At 33.1% G+C, this 14989-nt stretch overlaps 1 protein-coding gene across 2 annotated transcripts in view; it reads right to left on the reverse strand.

The window, feature by feature from the left end:
• LOC129221912 (DNA topoisomerase 3-beta-1-like) overlaps positions 1–14989 on the reverse strand; it is a 43505-nt gene that overhangs the window by 20159 nt on the left and 8357 nt on the right. For both annotated transcript variants that reach the window (XM_054856288.1, XM_054856290.1), the window contains exons 2-7: positions 11485–11562; positions 11290–11412; positions 6070–6237; positions 5081–5215; positions 1791–1903; positions 40–240 (exon numbers count right to left, since the gene is read on the reverse strand). In XM_054856288.1, the coding sequence (XP_054712263.1) occupies positions 40–240; positions 1791–1903; positions 5081–5215; positions 6070–6237; positions 11290–11412; positions 11485–11562 (818 nt within the window). The remainder of the gene's footprint in view (positions 1–39; positions 241–1790; positions 1904–5080; positions 5216–6069; positions 6238–11289; positions 11413–11484; positions 11563–14989) is intronic.

Consider the following 14989-nt stretch of genomic DNA (forward strand, 5'->3'; position numbering starts at 1 on the left):
ATTACAGCTAAGTTTTTGGAAAAGTAATAAGTAACTTACTTCAAATCAAAATTTTCAGGATAACTTGTTGTTTCTGTTCTAGGATAACTTATATAGCCCTGAGTATAAAGTTTTTCTGCTATCATCATTGCATGATGAGGTCCCATGTTCAATCCTGCACTTGCCACACGCATAAGTTCAACAGTATTCAGTGCGAGAGGACGTTGCTTGGCTTTTTCTTTCTGAGAAACATTTGTCACTCTGGAATAAAATTGTAGGTTAATTATGTATGAGTCTGTTATACATTTTTTTTCAATGATATATTACCAGGGCTACGGAGTCGGAGGAAAGCAGACCAGCTATGGCTTTGACTCCTCAAATTTCCTAAACTTTGTAGCCTTTTCAAATTAACGGATTCAAAGGAAAAATGGCCAACTCCGACTCTCGGAATTTTAAAGAATTATTCCCGATTATAACTCCTTTACCCCAAAATCAGACTGACTCCATGACTCTGCAGCCCTGCATATTTCTCTCAGAAGTAATTTACAATTCTTGAGGGCAGGAGGAAAAAAGAATCAGACATAACAAATGACATTTCGAAAAGAAGCATCAAATTTAAATCTTTCCATATAAAGACACAATTGTATCATTTTCCCTTAACAGCACGATTTGGACAGGACAAGAAATGACATTCACTTGGACATGGGGAAGACACTTATAAGAAATAATGCATTTTACTGACAGTATTAGAATTTCTGTAGGAAAAGGAAACACTATTTTCAGAAATTTAAAAAGATCCAATGTGGTGGTGTGCAAAAAGTTGTTCTTGTGGTCATTTGTTTTCCTTGCATGTGACAGGGGAATTTCAACAGGGTAATGACAAAAATTAAATTCATTTATATATTGTCATAACTGCAAACAACAAAAATCAATGTCACTTAAAGTAAGGTGGAAAAATTCTTTACAAACAAGAGTCAATCACTCATTGATTCATTATTACAGAATTGAAAAAAATTATCAGACATAGGGTAGTGAAAGTAATTAAACATACTTAATAAGATTTAAATTGAGATCACCCAATTATACTTGACTTCATGTATTTTTGCAAAAAGAACCAATTAAGATTATTTCTATAATGAGGCCATAATTCAAAGACTAAATTATGGGTTAATACAACTATTACCAGATGTGTGTGAGAAACATTCATTCCAATCTTCGACAGCAGAATGACATAAAATTGAAAGACATTTTTTGCTATTTTTTTAAAAATAGTGCGAACCTACAAAAGTCTTTATTTTTCTATTTTACAACATTGTATAACAGTTATTGATAGGTTAAACAACAATTTTTTACAAAAATACATCCTTTCCTGAATCTTTAGAGCTAATTTTGCTTCAAGGCAGAATTAGGGACACACAGGGGAATGACATTTATTATGTAAAAAACTTATTCAAATGTATAAGATTAACAAAGAGTTTGTTTTAGCTGTTTTAGCTTATTTCACAAACATAAAAACATCTTGTTAAAGCATTCTAACGTCAGTTTTATTTCTATACAAGTTAATTTGTTATTTTTTGAGGAAGGACAAGAATTTAGCAGTTTAGAGAAAATGACCCAATGTCTTCTTTAAAAGATTTATCAAGCTTTAACATTTATCAAAAATCTAATTATTTCAACAATTTCAACAATAATACAAATGTCAACTATTATAACATAAACTTCAAACATACAATAATGTTAAATCAAAATTTTATTTTTAAGTACAAAAATTTTACATTAAAAAGGGAAATTGAACCAGAATTCATACTTACACTGCCTGAGTTTTCTGCTTGACGATTTGAAAAAATACATTTGCAACTTCATTATCAAATATCCGTATTCTGTCCCAGTCTAAAGATAAAACTTTTTCAGAGGGAGTTAAAACCTTCAGAAAAGAGAGGGGAAAATGTTAAGCTATCTAACAAATCTAACACAACAAAATTAAACAAATCTAACTAATAGAAGTAAACTACAAAAATATCTCTTCTTTAATACAAATACAAATGTGACGACCAGCAACAGGCTCTGGGCCCGGCTAGGCTGGTCCTAAAAACAATATTACGCAAACTATATTTTTTCTATTCCACTTCATTGAAATTTTCAAATAAATAATTTTTGCTTCTTCAGTAAATAAAATCAAATTCTTCAATTTTTATTCAAGCAGTAGTTCAATCAACTGTTTATATATCATTGCATCAGAGCAACACTAAGACATCTGATTCCAGAAATAAAACTAAGATATCCCACGGTTGCTCTGAGATGATGATATAACCAGGCCCGACATTTAAAGGGGTCAAGAGGGGAAACTGTCCCCCTCCCCCTCCCTCAACTTTGAGAAATCAATATATAATTCTCATTACATGACTGACCTGCATAAAATGACAGGGTTCATACACTTGTGGTTAAAAGAAATTCCCTGACTTTTAAAGGTTATTTTTAGAAAATTCCAGGTTACTTGCTTCATTCAAAATTAAGTTTAAATAGCAATATTTTCAAAACAATTAAAATTGTTTAATGTAGCAATGCAAAAGAACTAAAACTTTTCCCCTTAGACTTAAAAAAAAAAAAAATCTTTGATTTTTTTTCTTTCTTTTCTCTTTCAAAATTTTAAAAGGTTTTTTTTTTAAAAACATTTTGTTCAAAACCATTTTAATTGGTTTACTACTTGTTGAAAACAAAGTACTTTCAACTTATTTTAGCATTTCTTCGATGTCGCAAGTCATGCGTAATATTAGCACCTTGCTGTAATTGTGCAAGCAATCTTTTAGCAACTACAATACTTCTTTTTATTTTCTTATTAGTCAAAACACAAAACATGTTGAGCAAAATACAAAGCTATTTTTCAGTACAAATATGATTAACTTATTTCATCGATCGGCATATCATATAATGCATAATAACAAAAATCAACATCTGCTGATCATAGGTAAATGCCAATAATCATCAGTTTTTTTTTTCTTTTGCATATTAAAGGATTGCTTTCATAAAAGTTAAAATTTTTCCTTTCTAGAAAATAATTTTTAAAAATCCATAATTTACTGCACATTTTATGTTACTTTAAATAGTTTACATTGAGATAAACATCCAGTTCTGTTTTTAGAAATTTACATCTACTTCCATCGTGCAAATGACCAAATATGGCGACTAAGTGTAGAATTTAAGATAAGTAGATTTTTGAATTTGAAGCATAAAAGTAGTTATAAATAATTAATAATCCTTAAAAACTACAATTTAGATAAAATAGTCAGTTTTTTGAACATAAGTGTCTAAATCAATTAGAATAAAAAATTATTCTGAAAATAAAATTTTGCATTTTTCCAGAAAATAATTACGAATTATCCAAAAATGCAAAAAAGAGACACATTTTGCATTGTTTTCAATAGTTTGCATTGCAATAAACATCCAATGCGGGTGGAATTTTTGGAAACTTAGGCACTTAAAAAGTCTTGAGTATTTCCATCTTGGAAATGACCAAATATGGCGGGAACACCAAAAAAAAGAAAAGAATTTTTTGAATTTGTAGCATGAAGACAATTTAAAATCTTTGTGAAACCATAATGCAGTTGAAAACTTTTTAGCACATTTTTATCCAAGGCAAAATTTTTCATTTCTCAAGAAAATTATTTAATATGAAAAAATTTAAAAAAAAAAAAACAAACATTTGTACCACATTTTGTGTAATATTTTATTAGTTTGCAGACAAAGAAAACAACTAATTAGGCTTTATTTTTGGAAACTTAGGCACTTAAGGATCGTGTCTACCTAAATCTTGTGAATGACCAAAAATGGCGCCTATGTTTTTCAGTAGCCACTTTTTTTCATTGCCAGTGCCATTTTGCATCAAAATTTTTACATTTCTATTCAAGAAATATTGATGAGAATGAAGGTTAGATCTCATAGAACAAATTCCTGGGTAAAAATTTGAGTTTTTTTTTTTGGGGGGGGGGGCAATTTGGAAAATTCCCCGACTTTTCCTTGTCATTTTTAACTATGTCATTTTCCCCTTACAATTCCAGATTTTCCCGGAGCGTACGAACCCTGAATGAAAAATAATATTCTCTACCAACAGCAAGCAAGAAAAAAGGCATTCAAACTCCATCACAACATACCAACTTTTCTATCTAATTTTGTTTAGCATTGCTATTCAGAGAAAAATATAGTAAATAGAGCAAACAACAAATAAAGTAAAATATGCAAAAAAATATAAAACAATGTACACAATAATAAGTTGATATGAAATAAATGTACAGTGCATTAAGCAATAAATTGATAGCAGTAATAGTATGGAATAAATATTCATCAAATATTAATATTTGAATAAAAATTCAATTATTTCTATCTTTGCTGATCAATTATTTGCTTATCAATTGTTTTTAGTCTACCAAACACCTAGATGAAAATGGGCATGCAAGTCAAGTCACTTTCTAGTTAATGAATAAAAAAAATATCAATGATGAGTTGAATATTGACCTCCTTCCATTTTATTGATCATAAACAAAATGAGCCAATGTGCGCATCACATGACTTCCTTTTACACCAATTTAATGATAATAGCTCCTTGGAGTAAGCAAGGAAACACTAAATATTTTCACCCCTAGTTTCTTGAGAACAGAAGCAAAAACAAGTTTTACACAGATTTATTTCTTCATTATTGGCAATTTTAATGTGATTCAGCGGTTAACTCTTTAAATATCACCAGCATCGGCCGAATTTAAAAAAAAAGCCAAATTTTTTGCCAAGTTGGCGCCAAAACTTGGAAACTATGAGGAATTTCGTATTGTAGCACTCTTCTTCCAAACGAGCGATATAGAAATTTATTCGATATATGGAAACAGTTTTTCTTTGTAATGAACATGCAGATTTACTAAAAGTTTTATATGTAGAAAATTTTGATACATGGATGTTCAATATATGGAGGTTGGACTGTAAATGTCAAAAACAGTTCACAAAACGAAATAGGAAATCATTTTAAACATGTAACAATAAAATTTCAAACTTTAAATATTAACTCAAAGGCAATTTATTATACAGTTAAAACCACCAAAGGAAGGGAAGAGCTTACCTTAACAGCTAAAACATAATAAGTTTCTGGTTTAAAAGAAGCTATTCTATCATGCCTTTCAACACAAAATCCTAAAGTTGGAGTTTGACATGGTCCAAATGATATTAACGTGCTGTCCAAATTGCCATATTTATTCTAAAATTGAATTAAAAGTATTGAATTTATTATGAGGAATGCCACAGAAAATATTAAAATGAACAAAAAAAAAGCTTACAAATGTCAAATAAATGTGTTAAAAGCTTACACACATCAAAATAGTTAAGTAGTAGAGATGCGGGGGAACACCATCTCCAAACTTTTTTTTTTCCATCATAAAAAGAATGCAAATGTAACATACATTAATTTTAAAACACCTTTTCTTTTGGTGAGTCCCACTAAACACTCCCATCCCCCCCCCCCTCCCCAACAAGGTGAGTTAACTGAAAAAAAATCCTACAACATTGACTAGTAATAGACAGATCATAGGATATATGATTTTTTGTACACATTTTGAGGATGTATAGCTGTGCATTTGTTATTTACTACAGTATATCTTGGAACATTTAACGATTGTCAAGGAACTAGAAAACGTTATCTTTCAATCAAAGATATTTTTAAATCAAGGAGCAAGGACATTCAATGCAGCCAAATTGAACCAGTCAAATGTATCATTAAATTGAGGAAATTGTTAAATCAAAGTTATACTTTACTAATCAGATTTATTTTTTATTTTCACAAATATAAATTTAAAAATTACAATTTCCCGCTGGAAAAAATCTATAAAAATTAGAAGCAACATTCAAGACAGAAACGACAAATTTGGAATTTGTTTACTCTTTTTAAAAGGATGCCAAGAATATACACTTAAGAAGATGAGAAGCATATAAGTTTTGTTGTTACAAAAATATATATTTAAGTACAAATGAAAGAAAACAGAAATACAACTGATAAACTACTCTAAATAACATTTTTTCCAGCAAAATAATGGCTACATTTTATTTATACATTACTTGAAAAAATTTGGTTTGAAATCTAGTAAATGCACAGCCGATCCTAAGATCTAATTCTTGTCTTGCATCAACAGAGAGTGACTCATTTTCATTTGGTTCACCTAACTGTCTCATGGCAGCCTTGATATCTTTTTCAGTTATTGCACTGAACCTTGCTCGATATATAACCTAAAAAAGAATTTTAGAATAAATAATTTCAATGCAATATTTCCTGGTTCAATAATTTAAAGTCACAGATGAGGATACTCAAACGTAAAAATAAACTAATGCGGAAAAAAATGACATAAAAACATTCTTCATTTTTAAGCAACAGAATAAACACATATTCTGTCATACAAGCGCGCAGCAGGGGGGACATTAGGGGGTTAACACCTCATAGAAAGTTATGATTTTTTTTAAATATTCATAAAGGTTCAACTAACTAAAAAAGTTGAATGAAAGAAATTAATATACCTAAATACACTTAATACTTTTAACCCTAGAGAAGTCGTGTTTCCTTTTCTTACGCTAGTGCTCGCGATTCGGTCTTTTCCCCGCCGTAGCAATCCGTGAGACAAAAGCAGACGAAAGGAAGTGCCGGAGAGAAAATGACACCTGACTAGGATGGCATGCTATTGGTCTAAATGACCAACATACATTTTCAAAAGCTATGCAACCTTGAAATACCAATGAAAATTCTCAGAACTAAGTGTGTGGGCTGGAGAGAGTCAGACCTTTAGCTACACAGATGGGTTCCATTATTAGAATAAGGGGTGGTGGGATAGAGCGAAATATCTGACAACGGGCGGGGAATCGATCGAAGAGCAACTTCTCTAGGGTTAAATACTAATCATGTGTAGACTTTATATCTTAAAACCAAACCAAAACAGAAGGTGTACAGAAGATTAGAAAACTGCAGGTGATGTGAGGGACAATTGGAAAGAAATGTGCACTGCAGTTTCACATCTAGGAATTTCCACCACATGGGAAATATAGAACAGGTATCACTACTTGGAGAGTCTGAAGAAAAGGATAGGAAGCGTTTTTGGCATTAGACACAGGATAAGCTATCCACAGCCGATTCCCCCCCTCCCCCCGGAAACTCCGAGAGTGTCATCTCAGCAATACACCAGTAAGCGAGGACAAAAGAACAGGGAGGGAACCATAGAATTTGAAACTCGGAGCTGTGACTGGGATTCCTGGTTCATTTTGTCATTGGGGCACAAAGAGTACAGTTAAAACATGCAGCAATTTATTTGCAAGACCTCTTACTTTCCATTAAGTTTTCCAGCATTCAAAAATACAGCTTTGAAGAGCAGATAAGGGTTTTTTTTTTTTTTTTGATTGGTTGCTTGAGAAAGGTTTGCAAGAAAACTGACATCTTGGTTCATTGCTGCTTTTTATTAGTTTCACCAAAAGAGTTTTATCGAGTTCTTGTGCAATTCTGCACTATATTGATGGATATTAGACAATTCTTCAATCAGCCTGCTCCTGCATCATGTACAAGTTTTACTTCAACTACTTCAGATAAGTTTTACCTTTTAAAACTTTTAAGCATTAAAAATTTTAAAATAAATAATATTTAAAGTGATATACATAAGCAATAAGTTTTTTATTTACTAAAAATATTCAGCTGTAACTTTAGCATTGCTTGCCAAGAATGCATGTGCTTTCTGTATTTTAAATAACTTTTTTGCAATATAGCAATTTTGTTTCTGTACTATGCTATGAGGAGAGAAAAAAGAAAGTTTCTTTTCTTTTTAAAATACAGTCAACGCCCAGTGGGATCAGGTACTTTTTCTCGTCTTTCCCTCAACCCTTCAAGGGAAAACTTTTAAAAAAAATTTTTTAAATGTTAACAGAAGTGAATGCAAAAGATGAAAAAAATTTAAAAATTGATATATGTTGAGCATGTGATCTTTGTCCCACCCACTTTCCATAAAACATTAAAAATCTGTCCCTGCTACTCTGCAGTCAAGTGTATTGATGTTAATCGAAACGTTTATTTAATAAAAACTGATTTTTTTGAAAACATTTTATGTGATACTATAAGCAGTGTAAAATATAGTTAGCTCCTAGTCAACAAATATTTCATAATTAAAATACACATCATTAATAAAAGTTATATATTTTTCATGTCTATTCCTTTTGAATTAGAGAACCGCTGTGATGCAGTCAGGAGGGTGGTAATCGTCACCCTTGTACTCTTGGTTTATAGGTGGCTCGTGCAGGGGGAAGGGGCGATTGCCCCCTCGCTGCCAAATGTAAAGGGGACTTGCCCCCTCTCTTTTCAGAGTTAAAAATTAACGATTGATTTAAAAAGGGTTTTTTACCGGTATATTGATTTATTTCATGAAAATAAAAACTAAAAATTCCAAATAAATGGACTTATTTCATACTACTTCATGAGAATGGAACTTTTAATTGGAAGATGGGAGTCTACAGTGGTCATTTGCTCCAATTTTCTAGGTCACATTTCACATTTTTCAGTCATCACTTAATCAGTAATGTGAATACACCGTAACATATAGCTCAAATTTACTAAAATCGAGGGAAAAAACAACTTTTGGGGTAGCTCCCCCTTCTCTCCCTCCCCCTTCACCTCTTTTGACCTCCGACTTTGATTATTTATATCAAGACCCATTTACGTATTGTATTTCTTATAATAGTTGAAGATTTTTAAACAATATAATATTCTCCTATAGAAATCTCTATGTATGATGAAATGAAATTACAAGATTTTACTCTTAATTATACAAATACAAATACAAAAGTGATGACCAGCAACAGGCTCTGGGCCCAGCTAGACTGGTTCCTAGTCAATTTACAATCCCCAATGAAGATCAATGGCTCTCTTAAAACTATCTACTCCCTTGCTCATTACCACCTCTTCCGGTAAACTGTTCCAAGGTTCCACTACCCTGCTAAAATAATAATTTTTCCTAACATCCATGTTAGCCTGAGATTTAAATAGCTTAAAACAATGACCCCTTGTCCTGTTTTCAGTGCTAAACTTCAGCCCCGTAACATCTTTCATTTTAATAAATTTAAACAACTGAATCATGTCCCCTCAGTCTCTTCTTTGCTCAAGACTATAAATTTTTAGCCTTCTAAGCCTGGAATCATAGTCTAAATGAGAAAGTCCATTTATTAGCCTTGTAGCTCGCCTTTGAGCGCTTTCCAATACATTAATGTCTTTCTTAAGATAAGGAGACCAAAACTGAACAGCATACTCCAAATGAGGTCTTACCAAACTTCTATATAAGGGCAGAAGAACTTCTTTAGATTTGTTTGAAATAGATCTATTGATAAACCCAAGCATTTAATTGGCCTTGTAACTAGCAATGCTGCATTGTTGGCTAAACTTTAAATCCTGACTTATTAAGACCCCCAGATCAGTAACTTTGTCTGCCTGACTAATGACTGCACCTTGCAAATAATAACTTGTACACTTATTTCCATGCCCTAAATGTAGCACTTGACATTTCCCAACATTAACAGCCATACCCCATTTATCAGCCCACTCCGTAATATGATCTAGATCCTCTTGCAGCTGTTTTGCTTGTTCTTCATTTTCTACAGTCCCCATAACTTTGACATCATCAGCAAAACAATTCATGTTCCCAGAAATATTTTTGTGAATATCGTTCATAAAAACAATGAACAAAACAGGCCCTAACACTGATCCTTGAGGAACCCCGCTTAAAACCTCACTCCAATTAGAATAATTTCCCCTTACAACTACCCTTTGTTTCCTTCCGGTCAGCCAGTTTTTTACCCAAATGAAAGTTTTCCCTCCTATTCCAATATCAGCTAATTTGCTAAGTAGAGCAACATGCGGTACCTTATCGAAAGCTTTTTGAAAATTAATATAAACAACATCTACAGGCTTCTTATTGTCCAAAGCCATGGTAACTTTGTCATAGAAATGTAATAAATTAGTTGCACAAGATTTACCTTTCCTGAAACCATACTGCAAACTAGTCAACAGACTATTAGTCTCTAAGAATGTCATGATCTTAATTTTGATCAAAGTTTCGAAAATCTTACAAATCAGCGAAGTCAAACTTACAGGTCTATAATTCCCAGCAATACCTTTAGACCCCTTCTTGAAGAGTGGCGTTATGTTAGCCAGCTTCCAGTCCTTTGGCACCGTCCCCGAGTTATAAGAAGCATTGAAAATATTCAAAATAACATCCACTAATTCCTCTGCACATTCAACTAAAATTTTTGGATAAATATTATCTGGTCCCGGAGCTTTAGTTGCTTTAATCTTTTTCAAATGAAATAAAACCTCCTCCCTGGAAAATACAAAATCCTCAAGCTGTATAATAGCTTGTGTCTTGTTAGTGTCAACTGTTGAGATACAGTTATCGTTAAAAACACTCGAAAAAAGTTATTAAGAACATTAGCAATATCATTATCGTCCTGAATTAAAATTCCGTGCTCATCAACCAGTGGCCCAATATGACTATTTCGAACTTTCCCCGAATTAGCGTACGCAAAAAACCTCTTAGGATTCCTGTTTATGTTATCTGCCAGTCTTTGCTCCAACTCTCTTTTCTGAATCCGTACCAAATACTTAAATTTACGCCTTGCCTTACAATATTGGAGCCTATCTGCACTGTGACCAGTTTCTCTAAACCTATAATTATTTAATTAATTACAAAGAAATTAGGTACAAATATGAATATTAAACATTCTTTAACAGTTAATTGATAAAGAGTTCATGATTTTCTTTAAAAAAAAAATTGTTTTTCTTACAAATAGTGAAAAAAAACAAATAAACCTGGCTTAAACCAAAAAAAAGGTTTTTTTTTGGGGTTTTTTTTTTTAGAAGTTTTTTTTACCAACCCTGTGATACAGCTGACCAATGAGTTTTTATTGCTTTTATTTACACTATTTATCATTTCACATTTCTCAGCACAAAGTTTTGAGTTTTTACAAACAAAATAATGTAAGTAAGTTTTTCAGTGCAACTTGTACTACACCAGTATTTCTTCAAACCCTGTCTTTTCCAGCAACAATATAAAAACTTACGACTTTCAAGTAACTTTAAAGTCAAAAACAAAAGAAAAAAAACAGAGAAAATTTTAAAATATAAAAAGGTTTAACTGCAAATTATTCACTAAAGACTTATAAAATATTAAATATAATCTAAACCAATGCAAAAACATTTCCGTATGAGTAAGTACAGCATCAAATTTTTTGGACATAAAACGGTAGTATTATGCAACTTACTTGCTCATATTGATTGAATGAAGGCCTCATGGCACCTTTAACAGCATTGATTACCTCGAAGCAAATATTTTCCCCTTCTTTATCACAGTCAAGCCATAACACAAGGTAATCACAGGTACGTGCCTGTAAATAATGTATTTTAGTAAACATAAAGCAATGGCTGGTACGTGATCAAAACAAACTTTAAGTACTTACTTCTGATTGCAAGAATTTGGGGATTTGAAGTTTCGGATTAGCTTCTCTTTTTTCTGTAGCAGCGTTAAATAGCTCAGCCTAAATAAAATATAATATATAGTCAAGTTGCTATTTTTTAAGAACAAACTATGCTAAAAAATGAATTATCCAGATCTCTTAAGGAAGTACACTCAGGAACATTGAAAATAGCGCCCCAAGAAAGAAAGATACAATCGTGAAATTTTGCATACAGTGAAATCCCGTTACAACGAATACCAATATGACGAAATTTCCGTTACAACGAAATAAAATTTCAGTCCCGATTTAATTTATACTACGTTGCTTGAATTTCATTATAACGAAATTCTCATTACAACAAACAAAATGTATGGTTCCTTGAAGTTCGTTGTAACGGGATTTCACTGTATATGAAGAGTGACATCTGATATGCAAATGATCCAAGTTTAGTGCCAATGCGCACAAACATTTACCCTAGAGTATGGGCGAAATCGGGGAAAAGGTGCCATATAAACTGCTGCATAATTTAAAATTTGTAAATGTTACGATTATATCTTGATTGTTGGAGAACCTTAATGAGTGAAGGATGCCAGGTAGATGAGTTAGAAAACGTTTCTCACAGTTAAGAGAGTTTGAAAGAGGCTTGATCATCAGCATGAAAACTGCAAGCTGGTCGATGAGCCGTGTTGTTAAATGGTGGATCGTTCATAGTGTTACGTTAGAAACTGTTGGAGGCAGTGAACACGAGATGGTACCCATGTGCAAAAAAATGGGTCTGGAGTGACTGAGAAGACCACGAGAAGAGAGGATGAAAGGATTGTGCTGCAAGGGCTCGTGGACCCCACAGTAACTCGTTCAACCATACAAGTCGATGTAGAGGTAGCACTTATTCCCCGAACCATTTTTAAACGTCTTGCAGAAGTAATTTAGCTGTCCAAGCGCCCTTTTTGTGTACTCCCTTTAACACCAAAACATGGCAACTCCGTCTGCAATGGTGTGAAGCCAGAGCAATGTGGGATGTCACTGATTGGCAAAAGGTGGTGCTCAGTGATGAATCCTGATTCGTTTTGGGGTCAGATGGTACCTGCATACGGATGTGGAGGCGCCCTGGAGAAAGGTTCCACCCATTCTATCGCACAACACACTACCTGCACAGAGGGAAAAGTGGTCAGGGACGCTATAGCCTATGATAGCTACTCTAGTTGTGGTACGTGGAACCTTAACAGGCCAGTGTTATGTTAATGACATTCTGCAACCACATCTAGGACCATTCCTAAATGGCCCTCCAGGAACAAATTTGCAGCAAGATAATGCTCGCCCGCATACAGCTAGAGTTGCTCAAGCAGGGGCGTAGGAGCCGGGGGGAGCTTGAGCTTCCCCTGAAATATTTCAGACCGGCTCAGCTCCCCCGGAAAAATTCTCGCGCTTCAGCCTTTTGCCGCACATTGTCTTTCTCATACCTGATTTCAAAAATATAATCTGCCTTTTCTAGAAATTTTCACCCAAAAGCAGGGGACAGACAGAGTGGTCAGTGCACTTGAGTTCGCCTCCACTCTTTTTTTCATTTTGTTTACTTTTCTCGATTCTCAGAAGAAAAAGAAAATCTTTTAAGAAAAGTTATCCTGTTGGCTGCGGTAAAGCAGAATCATAAAAGAGCTGGTCCTGGCAGTAAAGTGGGCTCTGCCCGCGATTTGCGAAAATCAGTACCAGTACCCATAGGGAGTGTTTCCACCCTCCCCACCTTGAGCTCATCTTTCGGGAGCGGCATGGCAATTCAGTTCATATTCTTATTAGCTTTGCATGTCGTTCTTATGTTGCGCGATCACAGAAAGAAGATAATAGTGAGTCAGTTTGGTATTTAAATATGAATAATATGGAATTGGTTGATTAAAATAAACTTAGGAAATTTAACGTGAGAGAAACGAAAAGACTGAGTGGTGGCATTCTTAAAAAATTACAATCATGAAAAAAAAAATGTGGAGGGAGTAGGCATGGGTGTGCACAGAAATTTTGGGACCTGTGACAAATGACTTTAGGCCCCCCCCCCCTCCCTCAATATTGTTTACCCATATGTCTCTACATATATTTCGCTCCTCATTTTTATAATTTCGTGCCCACTTCAAGATGGATCTGGGCCATGGGTGCCCATATGCAATATTTTAAGACAGGGGGGGCTCAGATATTTTCCCCATAGAAACCGTTTTCAGTACAGATTAGTCATTAAAATTTGACATTTTTAATAACTTATTCATTAACGGGTGGGGTAGAAATGGTTTTTCATTTTTGCAAAGAAAAAAGTACTAAAAGCAAGGAAGTGCTTATTTCTAAGGGGGGAGGCTTGATCCCCCATATGGGCGCCCTTGATCTAGGCCAACATGTGTCCCTTCTCCCCTCTTGTGCTCATCCCTGGTAGGGGGGGGGGAGCCCCATTTACAAACAATTTAATTTTGCTTTTTCTATGCATAGTTTCTTTCTCTCTTTTATCATTTTTCATTTCTTCATAAAAAGTTAAGCCTTAACCACAGAAAATTCTTTAGAGATTTCCCAAAAGTTTAGTAATATAACAACAAATAGTCCTTAACTAATTTTCGAGGAATTGTGAACATATGTTTTGGGTTTTAAATTCTATGTTTCCATCAAAAGGTACGACTAGGTCGAGAAATGATCATTGGTTGATAATTTGTCGAAACTGAAAGTAGTTTGGTTCCAGATAGAGAGCATGAAATATATGTTATTCGAACAATTTTTTAGACTTCTAGAAAACTTAAATTTGTTATTTTGGATGATAAAAGTTGTCAAAAGAAACAAATTGAATTAGTGGCATAGCCAGAAATTACTTTTGGGAGCGTATATCATCGCTGTGATTTATTTTAAAAAATGCAATTTCTAGAACTATCCCAAAGTGAAAATTAAAGAAAAAAACTTTGTACCCATTATTTTGTTCTATTTTAAACCGTCAGGAATAGATATTTTTTTTATATGAAGTTATAAAACTGCAAAGATAAATATTATTCATAGAATACTAAAGGTACTACAAGAATAAAAATTCATGTTAATCAAAATCGGTAAAATATTCATTAAAGTTTTTCAATAATTGTAAAAACAGTTACCATTTTTAAAAGGTGCAAATTTATTAAAATGAAAATTTTTTAACATATTATACTTTACGAAGTTATATTTAATATTCTTGTTTTTTGCTTTCTCAAAATTAAGATTTTTTTTTTTTTTGTTGCTAACAGATAGATGCTAGAATTGTTACTTTTTATTTACTATTGCAGAAAAAAGTTCCAACAATATTAAGTACTCTATTAAGTACTTTTACTAAACTGACCAAATTTACCTGAGCAATATAATATAGAACGAACTTTTTCATCTATTCCCTTTTTCTAGTTCCCAGAAAATAAGAAAAGCTTCTAAATGTTTACGCTGCTGAAGCCCTCCATTTCTTTCAAAATTATTACAGAGTGCCTCAAATTTGGTTTCAGGGCTCGATTTCCCAAAAGTTTCC

This window comes from Uloborus diversus, chromosome 5 (genome assembly GCF_026930045.1).
Source record: "Uloborus diversus isolate 005 chromosome 5, Udiv.v.3.1, whole genome shotgun sequence".
In the NCBI taxonomy this organism is placed as follows: domain Eukaryota; kingdom Metazoa; phylum Arthropoda; class Arachnida; order Araneae; family Uloboridae; genus Uloborus; species Uloborus diversus.